The sequence below is a fragment of the Vulpes lagopus genome, chromosome 4 (genome assembly GCF_018345385.1).
Source record: "Vulpes lagopus strain Blue_001 chromosome 4, ASM1834538v1, whole genome shotgun sequence".
Classification (NCBI taxonomy): Eukaryota; Metazoa; Chordata; class Mammalia; order Carnivora; family Canidae; genus Vulpes; species Vulpes lagopus.
In genome coordinates, this window is record NC_054827.1 from 92,303,521 (window position 1) to 92,331,083 (window position 27,563).

The window sequence follows — 27,563 nt, forward strand, 5'->3', positions numbered from 1 at the left end:
TAGAACTGATACACAAATTTAGTATAGTTACAGGATACAAAATCAATGTACAAAAATCTATTGAATTTTTAAGCAAATAATGAAGCAGCAAAAAGAAAATAACAAACCAATCCCATTGAAAATTGCACAAAAAAATAAGACATTTATGAATAAACTTAACCAAAGACATGAAAGACTTGTACTCTGAAAAGTATAAAACAGTAATGAAAGAAATTTACAATAATACAAAGAAATGGAAAGACAGTCCATGCTCATAGGTTAGGGTGTCCTGCACGTTTAATGCAATCTCTATAAAATACAAACAGAGCAACCTGCATGTTTAATGCAACCTGCATGTTTAATGCAATCTCTATAAAATACAAACAGAATTTTTCACAGAACTAGGACAATCCTAAAATTTGTGTGGAAACACCAAAGACCCCAAATAGCCAAAGGAATCTTTAAAAAGCAAGGCAAAGCTGGAGGCATCAGAATTTGGACTTCAAGTTATATTACAAAGCTGTAGTGATCAAAACAGTATGGTCCTGGCATAAAAATAGACAATAGATCAACAGAATAGAATAGAAAACCCAGAAACCAATCCACAACCATACGATCATTTAATTTTTTACAAAGTAGGGAAGGACATCCAATGGATAAAGGACAGTATTTTCAACAAATAGTGTTGGGAAAACTGGACAGCAACATGCAAAAGAATGAAACTGGACCACTTTCTTACACCAGACATATAAAAAAATCAAAATGGATTAAAGATCTAAATGCGAGACCTCAAATCATAAAAATCCTAGAAGAAAACACAGGCAATAACTTCTTTGACATAAGCCATAGCAACTTCTTTCTAGATATGTCTCCTGAGGCAAGAAAAACAAAAGTAAAAGTAAGCTATTGGGATTTTCAAAGTAAAAAGCTTCTGCACCATGAAGGATACAATTAATAAAACCTATGGAATGGGAGAAGATATTTCCAAATGATGTATCTGATAAAAGGTTAGTATCCAAAATATGTAAAAACTTAAAAAACTAAACACAAAAAACCCCAAAAATCCAATTAATTATTGTCAGAAGACATAGACAGTTTTCCAAGAAGGCATACTGATGGCCAACAGACACATGAAAAAACTCAAAATCACTCATCACCAGTGAAATACAAATAAAAACTGCAATGAGATATCACTTCATACTTGTCAGAATGGCTAAAATCCACAACACAAGAAACAACAGGTGCTGGAAATGATGTGGAGAAAGGGGAACCCTCTTGCATTGTTAGTGGGAGTGCAAACTGGTGCATCCACTCTGGAAGACAGTGTGAAGCTTCCTTAAGGAGTTAAAAATAGAAATACCAGGGCACCTGTATAGCTCAGTGGCTGAGCGTCTGCCTTTGACTCAGGTCGTGATTCCAGGGTGCTGGGATGGGGTTCAGCATCAGGCTCCCTGCAGGAGCCTGCTTCTCCCTCTGCCTATGTCTCTGCCTCTCTTTGTATGTATCTCATGAATAAATAAATAAAATCTTTTAAAAAAATAGAACTACCTTATGATTCAGTAATTGCACTACTGGGTATTTACCCAAGAATTCAATAATCCTAATTTGAAGAGATACATTCACCCACAAACAAACAACATAGGGGAAAAAAGGAAAAGAAAGACAAACCAAGAATAAAAGCTACTAACAGTAAAGAACAAAGTGATGGTTGATTGAATGGAGGTGGGGAAGGTGAGTTAAATAGGTGATGGGGATTAAGGAGTGCACTTGTGATGAGCACCTAGTGTTGTACCAAAGTATTGAATCAGCATATTGTACACCTGAAACTGATATTACACTGGTATTACACTGCATGTTAACTGGAATTTAAATAAAAACTTTAAAAAATCACTGCAGAAATAAAGCACATGGATACTGAGAAAACAACAGAAAAAAGTAAATGAATACAAGAACAGGTTCTTCGAAAAGAAAAATTGATATACCTTAGCAGATTCATCAAGAGAAAAGACCTCAAAAAAATCAGAAATGAATGAGTAAAAGTAACAAATGACACCACAGAAAATACAAAGGAATATAAGAGACTACTACAATAAGTTATATGCCATGGAAGTAGATAAAATCCCAAAAACATACAATCTTCAGAAATTCAATGAAAAAGAAGTCTGATCAGACCAATTATTGGTAACAAAATTGAAATCAGTAATCAAAAAATTACTAAAAAATAATCGTCCATGACCAGATGGATTCACAGATGAATTCTACATAGTGTTTAAAGAATAGTCAATACCTATTCCTTGCAAACTATTCCAAAAAATAAAAGAGGAAGAAAAGTTTCTAAGTACATTCCAGGAAGGAGTGGGAGACCTTGGTTTCCTCCGGTCCCTGGAATTCAGCTAGATTGCTATTAAATCATTCTGAACACCTGTGAACTCAAACAGAGCTAAGAAAAGAATAGCTGCAACTCTACAAATAGGAAGACGACTACTTTATGCAAGGTAGGAGGTACCAAGAAGTGAATCAGAGGCAACAAATGGGAAGATAAGCCGCGGCGGGGGCGCTCCGGCAGCGGGCTACCTAAAAGTGAGCACAAAACAGAACTTTTGGAAGTCTGCTCCTGTAAGGGAGGGATGTCTGCCTGAAAGGTGTTCGGGTGGTGAAGCAGGGATGGAATCCTAGGTGGGACTGTGTGGTCTCAGGACCCACAAGGCCACAGGAAGACTGGGGGTGTCCGAGTGTGGCAGAATTCCCAGGTATGGGAGCAGGAAAGCCAGCTGCAATCAGCGAGCCCAGGAACTCAGCTTGGAATTAATTGCTCCAAACCATGAACCAGGGCACAGACGGTGGGACTGCTCTCCAAGCAGGGGCCCAGCAAGGGGCAGAACAGGGGAGACCCCCTTCCTCTTCCAGGAAGAGTGGCACCCACATGCGTGCAAGGAGTCTGCAGGGTCTGGGGACTTGAACCCTGTGGCACACCTGAGATAGAAATGTTCAGTCACAGGCTGGGTGAGCACAGAGTGCAGACAGGGACCAGGGAGACAGGAATGATTGACTGCTTTTCCCTGAGGGTGCGCTGAGGCGTGGGGCCCAAGCTTTTAGCTCTCATCCTTTGCAGATTGGACTAGAGATTGGGAGGCTGCCATTTTCACTCTTGTCCTCTAAAGTGGCACCAAAAGCCTACAGGGAACAAAAGCCATCTAGAGCAATCTGGAGCAGTTTACTTAGTTTGGTCACCTGGCAAGGGCATGCAATTCCACCTGGGGCAAAGACATTTGAAAATCAACACAACAGGCCCCTCCTCCAGAAAATCAGTAAGAACATCCAGCCAAGACCAAGTCCAAACACTGAGAACTGCAAAATTCCAGGACTGGGAGAATACGGCATATGGAATTCATGGGATTTTTCCCCCCCCACAATTCTTTAGTCTTTCGATTTTAATTTTTTTCTCTTTCCCTTTTCAACCAATTTCTTATTTTAGCTACTCTGTTTCTAAAATCTTTTCATTTATACAATTACATTCTACCCTTTCATTGTATTTAATTTCATCTTTGTTTTAATTTCTTTCTTTACAATCTTGGGACGCAAGATCTTATAACAGACAAAAATATACCTAGAATCTAATGTATGGCTCTATTCTCTTCACTTGTCTGATCATATTTGCTTTTATTTTGTTTTTTCTTTTTTTTTTTGTTTTTTGTTTTGTTAGTCTTTTTTAATTTTCATCTTTACAGTTACATTCTATACTTTCAATGTATTTTATTTTTGTTTATATGTTTTTCTTTCCTTACAATTTTGAAATAGAGCTTTTTCTAACAAACTGACTAAAATACATTCAGGATATAGTGTATTGCTCTGTTCTAGTCATCTGTTTATATTCCTTCTGTTTTTGTCTTTTAACTATTTTACAGTTATATTCTATCCTTTTATTATATTTAATTTTGTGTACATATAAGTTTTTCTTTCATTATGATTTTGGGATCTAGTTTTATAACAAATGGACCAAACTACACACACAATCCAGTATATTGCTCCATTCTGTTTACCTGTTTGATTATATTTTCTCTCTCTCTCTCTCTCTCCCTCCTTGATTTTGGGTCTCTATTGATTTATTCAGTGTGTATTTCCCTGGGGTCATTGTTGTTATTTTAGTATTTTGTTCTGTCTTTCATCTATCCTCTGGGTAGAGTGACAAGACAGAAAAACCCACCCCAAAAAGGGGAAAAAGAGGCAGTACTGACTGCCAAGGGCCTAATCAGTATGTACATAAGTAATATGTCAGAAAACTAGAGTTCAGAATGACGATTATAAATATACCAGTGGGGCCTGAAAAAAGTATAGAAGACACTAGAGAACCCCTTTCTGGAGAAATAAACTAAAATCTAATCAAGTCAAAATCAAAAAGGATATCAATGAGATGCAATAAAATAAAAAATGGAGACTAACTTTGAGGATAAATGAGGCAGAAGACAGAATTACAGATCTAGAAGACAAAAGGATGGAGAATAAAGAAGCTGAGAAAAAGAAAGATAAATAAATACTGGATCACCAGCGTAGAATTCGAGAGGTAAGTGATACCATAAAGGGAAACATGATTAGAATATTGCGATCTCAGAAGAAGAAAGAGAATGAGGGTCAGACGGTATATTGGAACAAATTATAGCACAGAACTTCACTAATATGGGGAAGGAAACAGGCATACAAGTCCAGGAGGCACAGAAAACCCCTCCCCTCAAAATCAATATATATAAGCCAACACCCAGACTTATAATAGTGGAACTTACAAATCTCAGAGACAAAGGGAAATCCTGAAGCAGCTTGGGACAAGATGTCTGTAACTTAGAAGGGTAGAAACATTACACTAGTAGCAGACCTATCCACAGAGACCTGGCAGGCCAGAAGGACTGACATATTTTCAGGATGGTATATAAGAAAAATATGCAGCCAAGAATACTTTATCCACCTAGGATCTCATTCAAAATAGAAGGAGAGATAAAAAGCTTCCAGAACAAATAGAAACTAAAATAATTTATGATCATCAAACCAGACCTGTAAGAAATATTAAAAGGGATCCTTTAAGCAAAGAGAGAGCACAAAAGTAATATAGACCAGAAAGGAACAGAGACAATCTGCAGAGACAGGGCATTGAATGAAACACTGGACCAAATGAACTTTAATCTGAACATGAATGGACTAAATGCTCTAGTCAAAGGACACAAGGTATCAGATTGGATTAAAAAAAAAAAAAAAGCAAGACGCATCCAGATGCTGGCTACAAGAGACTCATATTAGACCCAAAGACACCACTAGATTTAAAGTGAGGAGGTGGAAAACCATTTATCATAACAGACATCAAAAAAGAGCTAGAGTAGTAATCTTCATATCAGACAAATTAGATTTTAAACCAAAGACAGTAATAAGAGATAAGGAAAGACACTATATCGTAATGAAAGGCTCTATCCAATAAGATGTGACAATTGTAATATTAATGCCCCTAACATGGGAGCAGCCAGCTATATAAGCCAATTAATAAGAAAATTAAAGAAATACATCAATAGGAATACAATAATAGTAGGAGACTTTAACACCACACTCACAGAAATGAACAGTTCATCTAAGCACAAGATCAACAAAGAAATAAGGGCATTGAGGCAGCCCGGGTGGCTCAGCGGTTTAGCACTGCCTTCAGCCCAAGGTGTGATCCTGGAGACCTGGGATCGAGTTCCACGTCAGTCTCCCTGAATGGAGCCTGCTTCTCCCTCTGCCTGTGTCTCTGCCTCTCTCTCTCTCTCTCTCTCTCTCTCTGTGTGTGTGTGTGTGTGTGTGTGTGTCATGAATAAATAAATAAAATCTTAAGGAAAAAAAGAAATAAAGGCATTGAATGAAACACTGGACCAAATGAACTTCACAGATTATATATATATATATATATATATATATATATATAAAATATTCCTTACTAATGCAACAGAACACACATTCTTCTTGAGTGCACATGGAACATTCTCCAGAATAGATCACATACTTGGTCATAAATCAGGTTTCAACTGGTACCAAAAGACTATGATCATTCATTGCATGTTTTCAGACCACGATGCTTTGAAACTCAAACACATCACAAGAGGAAATTTGGAAGGAACTCAAATATGTGGAGGCTAACAAGCATCCTACTAAACAATGAATAGGTCAACCAGGAAATTAGAGAATTTTAAAAATTCACTGAAACAAAACTGAAAGCACAACTGTTCAAAATCTTTGAAATGCAGCAAAGGTGATCCTAAAAGGGAACTAAGTATATGACAATATGAGACTTTCTCAAGAAACAAGAAAGGTCTAAAATATACAAGCTAACCTGATACCTTAAAGGAGCTGAAGAAATAACAGCAAATAAAGCCGAAACAAAGCAGGAGAATCAATACAGGTCAGAGCAGAAATCAATGAAATAGAAATCAAAAGAAGAGTAGAACATATCAATGAAACTAAGAGCTGGTTCTTTGAAAGAATTAATAAGATTAATAAATCTCTAGCCAGACTTACCAAAAGAAAAAAGAAAGGACCCAAATTAATAAAATCGTGAATGAAAGAGAAGAGAGCACAATCAACACCAAGGAAATACAAACAATTTTAAGAACAATCAATTTTAAGGAAACAGTCAAAACAACCAAAAGGCAACCTATGAAATGGAGAAGATATTTGCAAATGACATACCAGATAAAGGGCTAGTATCTAAAATCTGCAATGAACTTATCAAACTCAACACCCAAAAAACTAAAAATCCAGTCAAAAAATAGGCAGAACACATCAACAGGCATTTCTCCAAAGAATACATACAAATGGCCAGAGACACATGAAAAAAGGCTTCATATCACTTGGCATCAAGGAAATATAAATCAAAACCACAACAAGATATCTAGTCACACCAGTCAGAATGCCTAAAATTAACAAGTCAGGAAATTACAGATGTTGGTGTGGATGTATAGAAAGGGGAATCCTCTTACACTGTTGATGGGAATGCAAGCTGGTGCAGCCACTCTGGAAAATAGTACGGAAATTCCTCAAAAAATTGAAAATGGATCTTTCCTATGACCCAGCAATTGCACTACTATGTATTATCCTAAAGATACAAATACCTTGATCCAAAGGGGCACCTGCACCCCAATGTTTACAGCAGTAATGTTCACAATTGCCAAACTATGCAAAAAGGCCCAGATGTCCATCAACAGATGAGTGGATAAAGATAGATAGATAGATAGATAGATAGATAGATAGATAGATAGATAGATACACATACACAATGGACTACTACTCAGCCATCAAGAAAATGAAACCTTGTCATTTGCAATGATTTGGATGGAACTAGAAGATATTATGCTAAGTGAAATAAGTCAACTGGAGAGAGACAATTATCATAGGATTTCACTCATATATGGAAATTAAGAAACAAAACAGAAGATCATAAAGAAGAAGAGGAATAAAATAAACAAGGTGAAATCATAGAAGGAGACAAACCATAAGAGGTTCTTAATTTAGGGAACAAACGGAGGGTTGCTAGAGCGGAAGAGGGTAGGGGATGAGGTAACTGGGTGGTTAACATTAAAGAGAATATCTAATATAATGAGCCTTGGGTATTACATAAGGATGATGAATTACTGACTACGAACTCTGAAACCAATAATACATTATATGTTGATGCAATTTAATTTATTTAATTGAATTTAAATAAATTTTAAAAATAAGTACATTCCAGAAGGTCATTACACAGATACCTAAACCAAACACAGCACAAAAAAGAAAACTATATCCAATACCCTAATGAGTAAGTGCAAAAATCATCAACAAAATAGTAGCAAACTGCATTTGACAATACGTTGAAAAGATTACTCATCATAATCATGAGGTAAGATTCACTATAGGAATGCAAGAGTGGTTCAATATTCACAAGTCAATCAAAGCAATGCACCATACATATCAACAAAACAAAGTATAAAAATTATATGATCATCTCGATAGATACAGAAAAAGCACTTGACAAAATTCAACATCTGTTCATGATAAAAACTCAATAAAATGGGTTTAGAGGGAATATATCTCAACAAAATAAAGGCCATCAATAAAAAACCTGTAGCTAATATCATACTCAATGGTGAAACCTGAGAGGAATAAGGCAAAGATGTCCATTTTCCCCACTTTTATTCAAGTGTTAGCAGGAATCAGACAACAAAAAGAAGTAATTAGCATCCTTATTGGTAAGGAAGAAGTTAAACTGTCACTATTTTAAGATGACATACTATATATATATTGAAGCCTTAAATACTCCACCAAATATTTTTAGAAGTAATAAGTGAATTCAGTAAAGTTCAGAACAAAAAATAATGCCCAGAAATTGGTAGTGTTTCTATACATTAATAACTAAACAGCACATAAGAAATTAAGAAAATAATTCCATTTACAATTGCACTAAAAAAATTGAAATACTTCAGAATAAATTTAACCAAGGAGATAAAACACCTGTACCCTGAAAACCATAAAACACTGATGAAAGAAACTGAAGATGAAAATCTCTCTTAAACATTATACTGTCTTAAGCCTGTTAACCTCAATTACATAGATCTAGCAATTTCACTAATAGGTATTTACCCAAAATATACAAAAATACAGATTTGAAGTGATACATGCACCTCCATGTTTTAAAGCAATGTTATCAACAATAACCAAAATATGGAGAGAGCCCAAATGTCCATCAACTAATGAACTAATGAATGGATAAAGAATATGTGGTATGTTATAAAATATATATATATATATATATATGGAATGGTATATTTGGCACATATAATATGGAATATATAATATAATATATAATATATATAATATATAATATATTTTATATATATTATATATATAAAATATATATATTTTATATATAAATTTTTATATATATTTTATAGATATATATATATAATGGAGTATCACTCAGCCACCAAAAAGAATGAAATCTTTTATATATATATTTTATATATAAAATATATATTTACAAATATATATATATTTATATATTTTTTTATATATATAAAATATACATATTTTATATATAAATTTTTATATATAAATTTTTATATATATTTTATATATATATATATAATGGAGTATCACTCAGCCAACAAAAAGAATGAAATCTTGACATCTGCAACAACATGGATGGAGCCAGAGTATATCATGCTAAGTGAAATAACTCAGAGAAAGGCAAATGCCATATGATCTCCCTCATATGTAGAATTTAAGAAAGAAAACAGATGAACATATTGGAAGGGAGAAAGAGAAAAAGGAGAGAAGGAAGCAAGCCATAAGAGTTCATGATGGAGAACAAACTGACTTTTGATGAAGAAAGGGGGGTAGGTGAATGGGCTACATGAGTGATGGGTTAATACCTATCAAGGGCACTTGATATGATGAGCACTAGGTGTTGTACGTAATGAATCACTAAGTTCTAATACAAAAACCAATATTGCATTGCATTAACCTAAAATTTAAATTTAAAAAAAATATAAAATAAAAAAGAGAATACTGTGGGACCCAGGACATTTAATAAAAATCCTCTACCCCTGGACAAGCTGAGCAGGATTAACTCCATTTTGTGCTGTACCCACCACCTCCTGTATGACCCCCACAGGACCTGCTTATTGCTTAAGGCGCTGCCCCACCCTAGTCAAGCCGCTGAGCACACCCTTACCGGAAATCGGCTCATAAAAATGTAATTCCGTGCACCAATTCTGACCAGAGTGATAGGCCAGTTCAAACGGATACTATAGGGTAAAATGTAATTCAATTGGCCACCTGCGTGCGGACCGACATGACTGTGCAACTTTCTGTGTGTGTTACAATCCCATTGGCCACGGCCCCTATAAAGCTGCTATGCTTCTTAGCCTCGTGTCCAAGTCCCTGCTCCACTGTGTCAGGTATACCTGGACCCAAGCTCGAGTTTGTAAATAAACCCTCGTGTCTTTGCATCGGTGTAGGCTCCTTGGTGGTTTCTCGGATTCCCAATCTTCGGCACAACAAATACAGCAACCTTGCTGGTTTTATTAAGTTCGTGCACAAGTGAAATCCCTACTTGCTTTTTCTGAGTAAAAATTTATTATATTTCCATAATTGCCAGATATTTTTAAAAATCAGTAGAAATAACTTTTATAAAATTATATTCTGACTTTTTATTAGTTTATCAGAGGTACAGTTGAGTGATTCATCGGTTTTATTACTTTACAAAGGCTGAGTTTAGTTACTCATCAGTTGCATATAAGACTTAGTGCTCGGGAGGCCTGGGTGGCTCAGCGGTTTAGCGCCGCCTTCAGCCAGGGGTGTGGTCCTGTCCTAGAGACTCAGGATGGAGTTCCATGTCGGCTCCCTGCATGGAGCCTGCTTCTCCCTCTGCCTGTGTCTCTGCCTGTGTCTCTGCCTCTCTCTCTCTCTCTCTCTCTCTCTCTCTCTCACATGCGTGTGCACGCTCCTGAATAAATAAATAAAATCTTAAAAAAAGGAAAACCTAGGGACGCAGAAAAAAAAAAAGACCTAGTGCTCATTACAACCCCTGCCCTCCTCAATGTCCATCACCCAGTTACCCCATTCCCCCAGCCACCTCCCCCCTAGCCACCCTCAGTTTCCTATGACTAAGAGTTTCCTATGATTTGTCCCCCTCTCTGATTTCATCTTATTTTATTTTTGCTTCTCTTCCCCTATGATCCTCTGTTTTGTTTCTTAAATTCCACATATGAGTGAAATCATATTATATTTGCATTTCTCTAACTTATTTTGCTTAGCATAATACCCTCTAGTTCTATCCACATAGTTGCAAATGGCAAAATTTCATTCTTTTTGATGGCTGAGTAGTATTCCATATTTGTGTGTGTGTGTGTGTGTGTGTGTGTGTGTGTGTGCTTGTGTGTATACACATCTGAGCTCTTTCCAATAAGTTTCAATAACTGGTGATTTCTAAAGGTAGTAATAATTCTGAAACAACATGAATACATTAGCAGCTGAGTTTTCCTTGAGGAGTACTTTCAAGTTTATTTATCTCACTCTAATGTAACAAAACAGTTTACAGAAAAGTAAAACCAACTAGCATATTGACCTGGTATTTTTCACAAATATGATGATGTTTCTGGTATTTTTTTCTTTGTGTATATTTAGGTACCTTAGCTGGTACCTAAATTCCTAGCATTTATTTTATTTTCCTATAACTTCTTTGAGGCCAGAATGATACTTATAATATCTGAGGCATTTGTAAGTTGGTAGAGTCCTCAACATGCATTCTAGGAGTTGATGGGAACTGTAGACCCACCCCTCTCCTATCCTACATCTTATGCTGAATCAATTGGGACCACGCTATTCTTAATACCTTAAGTCTTACACCTACTCATGTAATTGAGGATATGAGCATAAAAATGGCTCTTTAAAAAGAGCTATATGATATTTATCTTTTTTGATATTTTGGATTACTTAATCCTTTATTTTTTTCTTATACCTTCTTTATAGTGTACAGCATTCCCTTTAATTGCCTTTTATTTTCCTGAAGGCAATTAGGGGAACCAAACTGGGTATATTGATTTTGTAACAATGATACTGGAAAAGGCAATTATGTAACCTTATATTCATTCTGCAGCAGTATCCTAGGATAAAAACCAAGTATTTTCTGCATGTGAGCACTGAATTGGGAGAATTTGTCTAGTTTTTTTTTAAGGATTTGTATCCTAATCATTCATTTTCATCAGACATAGACTATATTCATTGTAATAAGTCAGATGACCATCAACATTTTTCATAGAACTTGAACAAATAATCCTAAAATTTGTATGGAACCAGAAAAGACTGTGAATAACCAAAATAACCAAAAGGAATACTGAAAAAGAAAACCAAAGCTGGAGGCATCACAATGCCAGACTTCAAGCTCTGTTACAAAGCTGTAATCATCAAGACAGCATGGTACTGGCACAAAGACACATGTCAATGGAACAGAATAGAGAATCCAGAAATGGACCCTCAACTCTATGGCCAACTAATCTTTGACAAAGCAGGAAATAATATCCAATGGAAAAAAGTCTCCTCAGTAATGGTATTGGGAAAATTGGACAGCCACATGCAGAAGAATGAAACTAGACCGTTTCCTCACACCATACACAAAAATGAACTCAAAATATATGAAAGACCTAACTATGAGGCAGTAATCCATCAAAATCCTAGAGGAGAACACAGGCAACACCACTTTGACCTTGGCCACAGCAACTTCTTGCTAGACACATTTTCAAAGGAATGGGAAACAAAGGCAAAAATGAACTATTGGGACTTCATCAAGATAAAAAGCTTTTGCACAGCAAGGAAACAGTCAACAAAACTAAAAGACAACCTTTTGTTGGGTGAAGATACTTGCCAATGTCTTATCAGATAAAGAGCTGATATCCAAAATATATAAGGAACTCATAAACTCAACACCCCTCCCCCCAAAAAAAAATCTAGTCAAAAAATGGGCAGAAGATATGAACAGACATTTCTCTAAAGAAGACATTCAAATGGCCAACAGACACATAAATTAAATGCTCTACATCATTCAGCATCAGGAAATACAAATCAAAACCACAATGAGATACCTCATCACACCCGTCAGCATCATATTTGTGAAAAATTCCAGGTCAAATGCTAATTGGTTTTACTTTCCCATAAACTATTTTGTTATATTAGAGTGAGATAAACTTTTAAATACTCCTCAAGGAAATCTCAACTACTAATGTATTCATGTCGTTTCAGAATTATTACTACCTTTGGAAATCACCAATTATTGACCTTAGAAGGACCAAAAAAATAAAGAAACAAGTAAAAAGAAATGTGGGGAAGCTTAACTTCAGAATGGCCAGATACGGAGCTCTGCAAGTCTATTTCCCAAAGAACAACCAGATGTGGTGAAAAAAAATGTTTTATTTTTGTTTTTTGTTTTGTTTTTTTGTTTTGTTTTTTTACAAAATTTTCCTGAAATTGTCCTAAGGGCATGCACCCAGTGATGAGATATTTATTAAGAAAGATGTTCATAAGAACAAGAATCATTGGCACTTCAAATATAAAGCATTTCCCACTCTGGACTCAGCATAATGGAGACTATGAGTATGTTCAAGAATATAGGGCTCCTTCTCCCTAACTCATAGTGAAAAAAACTACCATACCACCCTGGGAGGAATAGGCCTCCAGCATTCTTTCTCCTTAGTTCCCTGTTACAGAGCCTAATTCCAGAAGAGTTTGGCCAAGAAACTAGGAGATCTCCTCCTCCACATAGGCCTACTCATAGGGTGGAAATCTGAAAAAGTGCATCAGAAAAAGATACTAGAACCATGACTGTCTTCATGGACCCTTTTTGCATGGTGTAAGTTCCAAACCAGGAGAAGCAAGCCTAGAAGACCAGAGACTACTGCCCCCATGCAGTGCCCTACTCATAAAGCAGAAGTATCACTCCAAGAGAAACAAGCCACTGTCCCTGCCCTTAGCTATACAGCAGTGACTCAGAGATTTTGTCCAGGAATAGAAGCAGGCCATAAGAAAAGAGAACTCTGAAACTCTCCCTTAAGGAAATGACTTGGTTTAAAACAGTGTGGGGAAAGTTCAAGCCTCAGAGTTTTCTCAAAAACAATAAAAACTTGATGATAAGCAATTAAGAGGAGACTGATAGCTCCATGAGAGTAACAAGACAAACTATATGCTAGCTAGCTTAACAGAGGGAGCTAGGGAAAGACACAGCTAAGAAGCCTCATTGACTCAGAACAAACCTAAAAACAAATCTCAAAAACTGCCCTTGCAAAGGGAAGCAAATGTAACTGGATCATACTGTGGAGAGACTTATGACTCAGGAAGTGTCAAAAACAACAGAGCAATAATTTGATAATCAATGAAGAACTAACACCTATCTGTGATATCAACGAACACCTTAACAGAGATATCAGGAAAACAGACAAAAATAGACATAAAGAATAATGTAAATTTTAAATATTATGCAGAAATACTACCTTCTCAATATTTACACTAAATGTAAATGGAATAAAAGGTAGATTCTGGCTGAATGAATTTTTATTAAAAATATGTTCCAACTATTGAACAAATTGAACTCCAATTAAAAAAATAAAATAAATAAAATAAAATAAAATAAATTTTGGAATTGAAAAGCATGAGTGAAATGAAAATTTCAGCAGAGGAACTCAACAACGAATTTGAGAGGACATTAAAAGACTCACTGAAAACTAAAATTCATCATGGTGCCTGGATGGCTCAATCAGTTAAGTGTGTGACTCAGATCATGATCTCAGGGTCCTGGAATTAATCCCCTCATTGGGCTCCCCACTCAGCAAGAAGTCTGCTTCTCCCTCTCCCTTTGTCCCTCTCCCTGCTCATGCTTTCTCCCTCTCTCGTTCAAATAAATAAATAAAATCTTTAAAAAGAAGAAAACTATAATTTATCAAAAGAAATTATTGCTCTAAAGAACAGAAAGAGTAAACAATGAGGAAATATTAGCACAATGAAGAACTTTAGGACTCCATCAAGCAAACAAACATCACTATGATGGGAGTCTCAGAGAGAGAGGATAATAATATAATTTAAAGAGGAAAAAGGGGGTACAAAAGTATAATTGAAGGAATAATAATAAACTATTCAAATACTAAAAGTTGATTTTTTAAAAATTAACCTACAGATCTGAAAGGCTCAAAAGAACACGATACAATAAATACAAAGATACCCACACCTAGATGCATCATAGTCAAACTACTGAAAGACAAAGACAAAGTCTCAAAAGCAGCAACAGGAGAACAGGAAAAACAGTATGATTAACAGCTGACTTCCCATAAGAAGTAATGGAGACCAGAGAGCTCAGATTTGAAGTGTTGAAAGAAAAAATAACTATAAACCAAGAGTCCTATATTGATCCAGCAAAACTATCCTTTGAAAATGAAGGCAAAATAAAGACATTCACATACAAAGACTAAGAGAATATGTTCCTAGCCAAACTGCTCTACAAGATATACTAAAGGAACTCCTTCAGGCTGATACCATATGACAACTTAAATATATACAAAGAAAGAGCCATGGAAAAGGCAAATACATATATAAAAGATTGTATGAATGTTTTTATTTTCTTCTCTTTATTTAAAATACATTGCATAAAATAATAATGATATAGCTATGTTAGGCATATAAAAAAGATATAACATATGTAACAATAAAAGTGCAAAGAAAAGATGAGAAACTGGAGCCATATTGGAGGGAGGTTTCTATATATTACTCGAAGTAATTTATTATTAATCCAATATAGACTGTAATAAATTAAGATGCATATCTTAACTCCTACTCTAACCATAGAAAATAATGTTTAAAATATGGTTAAGAAAAAAGAAATGAAGAGAACTTAAATACAGAAGAAAATATTTATTTAACACAAAGAAAGGAACAAAAAAGAAATGAGATAGCAAAAACAAATAGCAAAATGGCAGATAAAAACTCAACAATAAAATAATTTTATTAAATATGAATGGATTAAACATCTCAATCAAAAGAAAAATTGCCAAACTGGATTTTTTTAAAAATGATATCCCATACAAACAGTAAACAAAAGACTAAAGTGTCTATATTAATATCAGTCAAAATAGACCCCAGTACAAAAATATTACTAAAGAAAAGGAGGGACTATTAATAATGAAAGAAGCTCTATTCATTGAATGATAAAGTAATTCTAAAATATATGTGCCTAACAACAGATCCTCAGGATACATAAAACAAAATGAATACCCTTGAAAGAAAAAATACACAATTAAGCAATAATGAAGACTTCAATATCCCAATCTCAATAATTGATAGAACCACACATGTGATGTGTAAGACTTAAAACTGTTAACAAGCATGACATATTTGACATTTAATAGTACATTCCACCAAAACAACAGCAAAGGACACAAACTTTTCAAGCATAAGTGGAATGTTCTCCAGGAAAGACCAAATACTAGACCACAAAACTGAAGTGATGGGAAACACTACTGAATTAAAGACATATCCCTCATGAATATATAAAACGAATTCAACAATTATACACCATGACCAAGTGAGATTTATTCTAAGAATGCAAAATATATTTAACATCTGAAAATTCATTAATATAGTATGCCATGTTAATAGATTCAAATTAATAGAATCAAGGATAAAAATCACATGGTCATCTCCATAGATAGACAAGGATTTTTCAAAATCCAATATACATTTCTGTTAAAAATTCATGACAAACTTGGAATATATTCGAACTTTTTCAACCTGATAAAGAGCTGCTATTTAAAAAAAAAAAAACCTGCAACAAACATTATGCACAATAATGAAAAACTGAATGCTTTGCCCCTAAGCTCAGGAACAAGGCATGGATGTCAATGCTCACCACTTGTATCCAACACTGAACTGGAAGTTCTAGCCAACAAGACAAGAGAAAAAGAAAGAAGGGAAAATAGGAAAGAGAGGAAGGTGAGAATGTGAGCTAGTTAGCTGCATCCAGATCAGAAAAAGAAGAAATTAAAATGTCTTTATTTGCAAATGATATGGAAGAAAATTCTAAAGAATCCAAAAATAACTACTAGATTAGTAAATGAATTGAATAAGGTCACAGGATAAAACATCAATATAAAAATTAATCGTAAAAAAAAAAAATTAATCGTATTTCTATATAATGGCAAAGTACAATCAGAATCCAATCATATATTTGATGAAAGACTAATATACAGAATATATAAAGGACTATTATGATTTTTAAAAAAACAAATGTAAAGTGGTAAAAAGTTTGAATAGAAATTTACTGAACATATAAAAATGACTAATAACATGATCTTGAATATCACAATGAGATACCACTTCACACCTACTAGAATGTCTAATAATTAAAAAGAAAGGCAATAGGTGATAGTGAGAATGTAGAGAAACTAGAATCCTATTATATTGCTGGTGAGAATGTAAAATGTATATAGCCACTTTGGAAAACATTTTGGCTGTTTCTTAAGAAGCTAAACTTATGATAAATCCTAGCATATACCTCAAAGTAATGAAAATATAAATACACACAAAGACTTATATACAAATATTTATGACAGCAATATTCATAATGTTCAAAATTGGAAATACAAATGTTCATCAGATGGTGATGGGTAAATAAAACATAGTATATCCACATAGTGAAATAAAAAAAAAAATCAGTAGTTGCCTAAAGCTGAAGTTGAGAGCTAGAATTATTTGTAAAAGAACATGTGGGATCTTTCTAGATGATGCAAATGTTTTGAAAATTAAAAATCACTGAATTGTAAATTTAACATGGGTGAATTTTATGATACATAAATTACATCTCAATAAAGTTGCTTTAAAAATTCCATTATTTATTCCACCAACACAACAAAGTGAAGCATAAAATTGGGGAAAGTATACCCAAAAATCCAAATGAGATAGCAATTTATACCTGGAGTAAACATGTAATCAAGGCAGAGACTTTCAAAATCCAATCATGAAAACAGTAACCAGAATTTCCCCATCCATATTCTGTGTGTTAGTGTGAGAGAATACCCAAAAGAAAAAAGGTGAAGTTTTTCACTAGGGAACCAAGGACCTAGAATAAAATCCACAACTCCCTGAGAGATTTGGAGAACTAAAGGAGTCACTTGATTACATCCACACAATTCATTATGAGTAAAGACAAATTACAAAAATTCAAGGGACCTAGCTTAAAGAAAATTAGTGGGGGAGAGTGTCAAAGTTTTAATCCAGAGAAGAATTAAAACCAAATGGGTCTGTCATCAGCAAATTAAGGTAATTAATGTGAGACTTTTGGTGTGCTTGAGGATATGTTTTAGGGAGTAGTATTTTTCTATATCAGCTAACCTTGTATTTGAGGAGGATACAAGTTCATCATATAAGTCTCAAGAATGAACAATAATGTCATTAATTTTTGAATAAATTTTGCAACAACCAAAACCATAATTAGAACAATATATTTTACTCACTCTTCTCTTTGATGTAGTCTTTTCCATGATAACAGAATATTTACTAAGGTATTACACATAATGAAATAGATCATCAATATAATATTATTCTGTCAATTAGCTGTAACAAATCATTCAGCTCTACAACCAACTTAGAGCAAATTCTACTTTATAGCAAATGAAATTTGAAGAAGTTTACAAATCACAAAGATAATTTTTTTTTAAAAGCAACCAAAAAAATTTATCAGAAATATTTAGGTGGAGGGCAGCCTGGGTGGCTCAGCAGTTTAGCGCTGCCTTCAGCCCAGGGCGTCATCCTGGAGACCTGGGATGGAGTCCCATATAGGGCTCCCTGAATGGAGCCTGGTTCTCCCTCTGCCTGTGTCTCTGCCTCTCTCCATCTCTCTCTGTGTCTCTCATGAATAAATAAATAAAATCTTAAAAAAAAAAAAGAAAAGAAATATTTAGGTGGCTGAGATAAAAGCTGCTTTAACTTAAAATATTCTAATCACAACCTCCAGCATTTTCATCTTGGTGAATATGTGGAAAGACTTACAGACGGGCTTTTCTCATTAAAACAGGAAGTATAAATGTCAGGAAAAGATTACATTGCAAAAGTTCTAAAGTCTTACCTCCATCAGAACAAAGAGTGCTGCAAAGAATAGAAGAGTTGCCCATTCCACTCGGTGTAGAATTATCTCAAAATCATGAATATCAGCTAAAATTAGCAACCAGATGGCACCCAGAATAGCAATCCATCCTGAAAAAGAAGTAAGTGCACATATAGACATAGATGTAGTTCAATTGTTAACACACTGAGTTTATAATCTTCTGATTATTTTCCTTGTTGAAAAAAAGTATATTCTACAAACTGAACATATTTAAAATGTATAATTTAAATTTTGGCTAATGCACCCACAAAACCAATAATAAAATCAAGGTATTGAACACATTCACTGCCCTCAACAGTTTACTAATGTCTGCATTCTTATATCCGCTCTGACTCCCCTGTAACCCCATCCTACACCCAGGAACTATTCATGTATTTTCTTTCACTACAGATTAGTTTATATTTTCTATTAATACAATCATACAGTATGTGTTTTTTTGTCTGCTTCCATTTCAACACAACTATTTTAAGACTCTTCAATGTTGGTTTGTGGATCAATAGTTCATTGTTTTTTATTGTTTAGGAGTATGCCATGGGATGGCTATGGGATGATGTACATATCTGTTCACTGTTGATGGGACATTTGGATTGCTTCCATTATTTGACTATTACAAACGAATGTGCTATTAAATGTCATTTTCAATTATCTCTATGTACATATGTTTTCAGTTCCCTTGAATAAATAACTGGAAATGGATTAGTTGATTATATGATAGATTAGTATTATAGAATTTTTATGTTTTACGAAATTCTGAAACTGTTTTCCAAAATGGTTGTAACATTTTACCACCCCACCAACAGTATATGAGAATTCTGTTCCCCTAGATTTTCAACACTAAGTCAGCCTTTTTTTAATGTTTGACCTTCCAATGAGTAAGAAGTATCAAATTTCATACTCCAATGAGTATGAAGGGTATTTTTTGTAGTTTCAAATTGCATTTCTCTAATGCCTAATGATGTTGAGTGTTTTCTCATATAGCTATTTGCCACCCATAGATCTTCTTTTTTAAATTTTTTGTTCAAATGGTCTGCTCATTTTTTTTAATGAGTAGGGCAAATATAATCCAAGGAAAATATATATCCAAAGAAAGAATAAGGATTGGAGCAGGAATCAGTGAAATAGGAAATATTAGAGGAAAGCAATGACATCAATTTGGTTCTTAGAGAAAACCAAAAAGGTTGATAAAGCTTAGCCAATTTGAATAGGACAAAACATGAAAAACAAAATTTGCCAAGATCAACAATAAAAACAGTGACAGGACTATAAACTCTATAGACATAAAAAGAGTACTAGTTGGTGTGCCTAAGTGGCTCAGCAGTTAAGTGCACAACTCTTGATTTTGGCTCAGGTCATAGTCATGGGATCAAACCCTATGTCAGGCTACATTCTCTACCCTGCCCCATCCCTGCCCTCTACCTCACTCTCTCTCTAAAATAAATATTTTTTTAAAAAAAAGAGTACTAGTTTTCTACACCTGCCATAACAAATTATCACACGTGTATGGCTCAAAATAAAACCTACTCCTTATATAACAATTTTCTTAGGTCAGAAGTATGGTGGGCTCAGCTACATTTCTGACTAGAACCTCATCAAGACAAAAATCAAAGTGGTGGCAGGACTGAATTCTTTTCTGGAGGCTCTAGGAAAGAATATGCTTTTTGTTCATTCAAGTTGTTGACATAATTCAATTCTTTGCATTGTAAGACTGAGGCCCCAATTCCCTCACTGGCTGTCACCCAGGAGTTGTTCTCACTTCTAGAGACCACTCACGTTCCCTAGGACATGACCCCTACCTTCATATATCATCAAAGCCAGCAATGGTAGGTCAAATCCCTGTCACACTTCAAATCTCTCTTGCCTCTCTTCTTCTGTCTTATCTCTCCTACTCTTCTGTCTTCCACTTCTACCTTTAAGGGTCCATGTGATTACACTGGGCCCAGCTAGATAATCCAGGAAAATCTTGTATTAAAGTCCCTTTGCCACACAACATAACACATACAGGCAGTAAACATCAGGAATTAAGAGTTAAACACCTTTAAGGGACCATGTATGGATTTATTTGGAAAGAGCATTTTAACAACGTAAGGTCTTCTCATCTATGAATGTGGTATATATCTCCATTTATTTAGGTCTTCTATATAAAGGTTTTTCTAAGGATGTTCTCTAGAAATCCCAGGCATCTTTTGTGTTGAAATTAACAAATTGATTCTGAAATTAATGTGGGAATGCAAAGGACCTATAATAGCCAATATGACCTTGAGAAAGAAGAACAAAGTTGAATAATACACACTATTTCACACCAAGACTTATTATAAAGCTACAATAGTCTAACAGTGTAGTATTGCAATAGTATATAGTCACTCTGATCAATAGAGAATCCAGAAATACACTCCTACATTCATGGCCAATTGATTATCTTTCTTCTTTTTAAATAAAATTTTATTTATTTATTCATGAGAAACAGAAAGAGAGGCAGAGACATAGGCAGAGGAAGGAAGCACGCTCCCTGCAGGGAGCCCAATGTGGGACTCAATCCTGGGACTCCAGGATCACACCCTGAGCCGAAGGGAGACACTCAACTACTGAGCCACTCAGTAATCCCATGCATGCCAATTGATTTTCAACAAAGGTTCAGTGACAGTTCAGTGAAGAAATAGTAGTTTTTCCACAAATGCTGCTGGAGGAATTGGATAATCATATAAAAAAAAAAAGATTTTTACTCTGATCTGATCATTGAATTATATGCAAAAGTTAACTAAGTGGATCATAAGTCTAAATGTAAAATTTATAACTATAAAACTTCTAGAATAAAATATAGAAATCTCTTAGTCTTTGGGAAAGTTTTCTTGGATACAACACTAAAAGCATGATCTACAAAAGGAAATTTTCATTAATTTGACTTCACACTTCTCAAATGTCACTGTTACGTAAATCTCAAGACAAGCCACAGAGTTGGAGAGAAATTTGGAAATTATCTATCTCATAAAGGACTCCTCATATCCAGAATATATTCCTCAAAATTCTCAAAACTCAACATTAACAAACAACTCCATTAAAATGGAGAATGTTTTGAATATACACCTCACCAAATATATAAGGATGGCAAATAAGCATATGAAAATATGCTCAATATCACAAATCATCAGGAAAATGCAAAGCAAAATCATACATACCTTACTGCATGCCTTAGAATGTGTAAAAACAAAAAGCACTAAGTGTAGACTAAGTGTAGTCTAACTGTAGACAACGATTTGGAGAAATGGAACTCTCATATATTGCTGATGGAATTGTGAAATATTACAACCACTTTGGAAAACAGTCTTGCAGTTTTTAAAAACATTGCCCATAAGTCTACCAAATATCCAACGATTCCACTTTGGGGTATTAACTCAAGAAAAATTAAATCTTATGATGAAAGAAAGAATTGAACACAAACATTCATTATAGTTTCAGCCCTAATAGTAAAAAACTAGAAACAAACCAAATGCACAACAACAGGTAAATGGATATATGAGTTGTGGCATATTCAATTCATAGAATACTATTCAGCCAATAAAAGGGAAGGAAATATTGATGTACACTACCACATGGATGAATCTCATAATAATTATGCTAAGAGTCCAGACAGAAATATTACTAATTACACAACCCTTTTACATAAAACTCTTAAAAATGCAAATAGTAGGGTCTGAAAAGCTATAGCTCATTGGTCAAATCTGGCTCACTGTCTGTTGTTTTTTTTTTAATGATTTTTTTTCCTTTTTAAATTTCATTTATTGGAGTTCACTTTGCAAACATATAGCATAACACCCAGTGCTCATCCCGCCAAGTGCCCCCCTCAGTGCCCATCACCCAGGAACCCCCACCCCCTGCCCACCTCCCCTACCACTACCCCTTGTTCATTTCCCAGAGTTAGGTGTCTCTCAATTTTTGTCACCCCCACTGATATTTTGACTCATTTTCTCTCCTTTCCCTTTATTTCCTTAAACTGACTTTTATATTCCCCAAATGAATGAGACCATATAATACTTGTCCTTCTCCAATTGACATATTTCACTCAGCATAATACCCTTGAGGTCCATCCACGTCAAAGCAAAAGGTGGGTATTAGTCATATCTAATGGCTGAGTAATACTCTACTGTATACAAAAACCACATCTTCTTTATCCATTCATCTTTCAGTGGACACCGAGACTCCTTCCACAGTTTGGCTATTGTGGACACTGCTGCTATAAACATCGGGGTGCAGGTGTCCCGGAGTTTCACTGCATCTGTATCTTTGGGGTAAATCCCCAGCAGTGCAATTGCTGGGTCTGGGGCAGATCTATTTTTAACACTTTGAGGAACCTCCACACGGTTTTCCAGAGTGGATGCACCAGTTCACATTCCCACCAACAGTGCAAGAGGGTTCCCCTTTCTCCACATACTCTCCAACATTTGTTGTTTCCTGTTTTGTTAATTTTCCCCATTCTCACTGGTGTGAGGTGGTATCTCATTGTGGTTTTGATTTGTATTTCCCCAATGGCCAGTGATGCGGAGCATTTTCTCATGTGCTTAAGGCCATGTGTATGTCTTCCTCTGTGAAATTTCTTTTTTTTTTTTTCTCTGTGAAATTTCTGTTCATGTCTTTTGCCCATTTAATGATTCGATTGTTTGTTTCTTTGCTGTTGAGTTTAATAAGTTCTTTATAGATCTTGGATACTAGCCCTTTATCTGATAAGTCATTTGCAAATATCTTCTTTCATTTGGTAGGTTGTTTTTTAGTTTTGTTGACTGTTTATTTGCTGTGCAGAAGCTTCTTATCTTGATGAAGTCCCAATGATTTATTTTTGCTTTTGTTTCTCTTGCTTTCATGGATGTATCTTGAAAGAAGATGCTGTGGCCAAGTTCAAAAAGGGTATTGCCTGTGTTCTCCTCTAGGATTTTGATGGACTCTTGTCTCACATTTAGATCTTTCATTCATTTTGAGTTTATCTTTCTGTATGGTGTAGGAGAATAGTCTAGTTTCATTGTTCTGCATGTGGATGTCCAATTTTCCCAGCACCATTTATTGAAGAGACTTTTTTCCAGTGGATAGTCTTTCCTGCTTTGTCGAATATTAGTTGACCATAAAGTTGAGGATCCACTTCTGGAATCTCTATTCTGTTCCATTGATCTATGTGTCTGTTTTTGTGCCAGTACCACACTGTCTTGATGACCACAGCTTTGTAGTACAACCTGAAATCTGGCATTGTGATGCCCCCAGCTATGGTTTTCTTTTTTAATATTCCATGGGCTATTCGGGGTCTTTCTGATTCCACACAAATCTTAAGATGATTTGTTCCATCTCTCTGAAGAAAGTCCATGGTATTTTGATAGAGATTTCATTAAATCTGTAAATTGCCCTGGGCAACATTGACATTTTCACAATATCAATTCTTCCAATCCATGAGCATGGAATATTTTTCCATCTCTTTGTGTCTTCCTCAATTTCTTTCAGAATTGTTCTGTAGTTTTTAGGGGATAGATCCTTTACCTCTTTGCTTAGGTTTCTTCTTAGGTATCTTATGCTTTTGAGTGCAATTGTAAATGGGACTGACTCCTTAATTTCTCTTGCTTCAGTCTCATTGTTAGTGTATAGAAATGCCACTGATTTCTGGACATTGGTTTTGTATCCTTCCACATTGTTGAATTGCTGTATGAGTTCTAGCAATCTTGGGGTGGAGTCTTTTCGGTTTTCTATGTACAGTATCATGTCATCTGCGAAGAGGGAGAGTTTGACTTCCATGCTGATTAGAATGCCTTTTATTTCTTTTCGTTGCCTGATTGCTGAGGCTAGGACTTCCAGTATATGTTAAATAGCAGTGGTGAGAGTGGACATCCCTGTCTTGTTCCTGATCTTAGGGGAAAGGCTCTCAGTGTTTCCCCACTGAGGATGATATTTGCTGTGGGCTTTTTGTAGATGGCTTTTAAGATGCTGAGGAATGTTCCCTCTATCCCTACACTCTGAAGAGTTTTGATCAGGAATGGATGTTGTACTTTGTCAAATTCTTTCTCTGCATCTGTTGAGAGGATCATGTGTTTCTTGTTTTTTCTCTTGCTGATATGATCAATCACATTGATTGCTTTAGGAGTGTTGAAACAGCCTTGCATCCGGGGATAAATCCCACTTGGTAATGATGAATAATCTTCTTAATGTACTCTTGGATCCTATTGGCTAGTATGTTGTTGAGAGTTTTTGCATACATGTTCATCAGGGATATAGTCTATAATTCTCCTTTTTGGTGGGGTCTTTGTCTGGTTTTGGAATTAAGGTGATTCCGGCCTCATAGAACGAGTTTGGAAGTACTCCATCCCTTTCTATCTTTCCGAACAGCTTTAGTAGAATAGGTATGGTTTCTTCTTTAAATGTTTGCTAGAATTACCCTGGGAAGTCATCTGGCCCTGGACTTTTGTGTCTTGGGAGGTTTTTGATGACTGCCTCAATTTCCTCCTGGAAATTGGCCTGTTCAGGTTTTCTATTTCTTCCTTTTTCAGTTTTGGTAGTTTGTGGTTTTCCAGAAATGCGTCCATTTCTTCTAGATTGCCTAATTTATTGGCGTATAGCTGCTCATAATAAGTTTTTTAAATCGTTTGAATTTCCTTGGTATTGGTGGTGATCTCTCCTTTCTCATTCTTGATTTTATTAATTTGAGTCTTTTCTCTCTTCTTTTTAATAAGGCTGGTTAATGGCTTATGTATCATATTAATTATTTCAAAGAACCAACTCCTGGTTTTGTTAATCTGTTCCACAGTTCTTCTGGTCTCTATTTCAATGAGTTCTGCTCGAATCTTTATTAACTCTCTTCTTCTGCTGGGTGTAGGATCTATTTGCTGTTTTTTCTCCAGCTCCTTTAGGTGCTAGGTTAGCTTTTGTATATGAGTTATTTCCTGTTTTTGGATGGATGCTTGTATTGCAATGTATTTCCCCCCTCAGGACTGCTTTTGCTATATCCCAAAGATTTTGAATGGTTGTATCTTCATTTTCATTAGTTTCCATGAATCTTTTTAATTCTTCTGCAATTTCCTGGTTGACTCTTTCATCTTTTAGCAGGATGGTCCTTTACTTCCACATGTTTGAAATCCTTCCAAGCTTCTTCTTGTGATTTAGTTCTAATTTCAAAGCATTATGGTCTGCAAATATGCAGGCGACAATCCCAATCTTTTGGTATCGGTTAAGACCTGATTTGTGACCCAGTATGTGGTCTATTCTGGAGAAAGTTCTATGTGCACTTGAGAAGAATGTGTATTCAGTTGCATTTGGATGTAAAGTTCTGTAAATATCAGTGAAATCCATCTGGTCCAGTGTATCATTTAAAGCTCTTGTTTCTTTGGAGATGTTGTGCTTAGAAGACCTGTCGAGGTAGATGTCCCCACGCAGACGGGAGCCTTTGGCATCCTTGCGGTGCACGTGCCCACCTTGCAGGTCCTACGGCCTGGGCTGGTGGTTGTCCACGCCGAAGACGGCACCATCTCCAAATACTTCGTGAGCAGTGGCTCAGTCACGGTGAACGCTGATTCCTCAGTGCAGTTGCTGGCTGAAGAGGCTGTGACACTAGACATGCTGGACATGGGGGCAGCCAAGATGAATCTGGAGAAGGCGCATTCGGAGCTGTCAGGGAAAGCGGACGAGGCTTCCAGGGCTGAGATCCAAATCTGCATGGAGGCCAAGAGGCCCTGGTGAAAGCTCTTGAGTAGGCGGTACGTGGCCCTTGCCGTTAGGGAAACTGAGGCCCATGTCCCTGGCAGGCTGGGCCAGCTCCCATGGGTCCAGAGTGATGGCGGGAGGTGGGATGGGCGGAAGGTGAGCAAGCCTAGAGGGATGTGCCCCGTGCAGGGCGTGGTCTTGCGGAAGCCGGCCTCCAGGGGGCAGCCCCGTTAAGCTTCCTGCCGGGAGCAGCCTCGTCAAACCGGGGAAGCTGAGGCTCCTTGCGGCGGTTGGGGCTGCTGACTGGGGCTGAGCTCAGAGACCTTGCTCTGCTTTTTTTTTTTGGGGGGGGGGTTACCCCCACCGTAGGCTCACTGTGCGCCCCCGCCATCCCTCTGGCCCCATAGACCCTGGCGTGGAGACCCACTCCCAGCCACTTCCATGGAACAGCCTGTCCCCAACTCGAGCTTTCCATTAAAAACCGGGGACCTGAAAAAAAAAAAAAAAGAATACCTGTCGATTGTACAGAGCACTACATTCAAGTCACCAAGTATAAGTGTAGTAGTAGTATTATTATAAGTACGTCTTAACTTTGATTATTAATTGATTGATATACTTGGCAGCTCCCACATTTGGGGCATAAATATTGATGATGATTAGGTCCTCTTGTTCCATAGATCCTTTAAGTATGATATACTGTCCTTCTTCATATCTTACTACCATCTTTGGGAGAAACTTTAATTTATCTGATATGAGAATGGCTACCCCTGCTTTCTTTTGAGGACCATTTGAATGGTAAATGGTTCTCCAACCTTTCATTTTCAGGATGTAGGTGTCCTTACATCTATATGAGTCTCTTGTAGACAGCAAATGGATGGGTCTTGCTTTTTTATCCAGTCTGAAACCCTGCGCCTTTTGATGGGGTCATTAAGCCCGTTCACGTTCAGAGTTACTACTGAAAGATATGAATTTAGTGTCATCATGATATCTATTCAGTCCCTGTTTTTGTGGATTGTTTCCTTGGACTTCCTCTTTCTTTTACAGAGTCCCCTTTATTATTTCTTGCACAGCTGGTTTGGAGGTCACATATTCTTTCAGTTCCTCCCCATCTTGGAAGCTCTTTATCTCTCCTTCTATTCTGAATGAGAGCCTTGCTGGATAAAGTATTCTTGGCTGCATGTTCTTCTCATTTAGGACCCTGAATATATCCTGCCAGCCCTTTCTGGCC

The 27,563-nt window shown here is 36.0% G+C and overlaps 1 protein-coding gene and 1 pseudogene across 3 annotated transcripts in view; one reads left to right on the forward strand and one right to left on the reverse strand.

Annotated features, from left to right (window-relative positions):
• The window catches only part of OCA2 (OCA2 melanosomal transmembrane protein), a 409,422-nt gene that overhangs the window by 165,496 nt on the left and 216,363 nt on the right, over positions 1-27,563 (reverse strand). For all 3 annotated transcript variants that reach the window (XM_041751148.1, XM_041751149.1, XM_041751147.1), the window contains one exon: positions 18,632-18,759. In XM_041751148.1, the coding sequence (XP_041607082.1) occupies positions 18,632-18,759 (128 nt within the window). The remainder of the gene's footprint in view (positions 1-18,631; positions 18,760-27,563) is intronic.
• On the forward strand, positions 22,155-26,385 carry LOC121489428 (annotated as a pseudogene).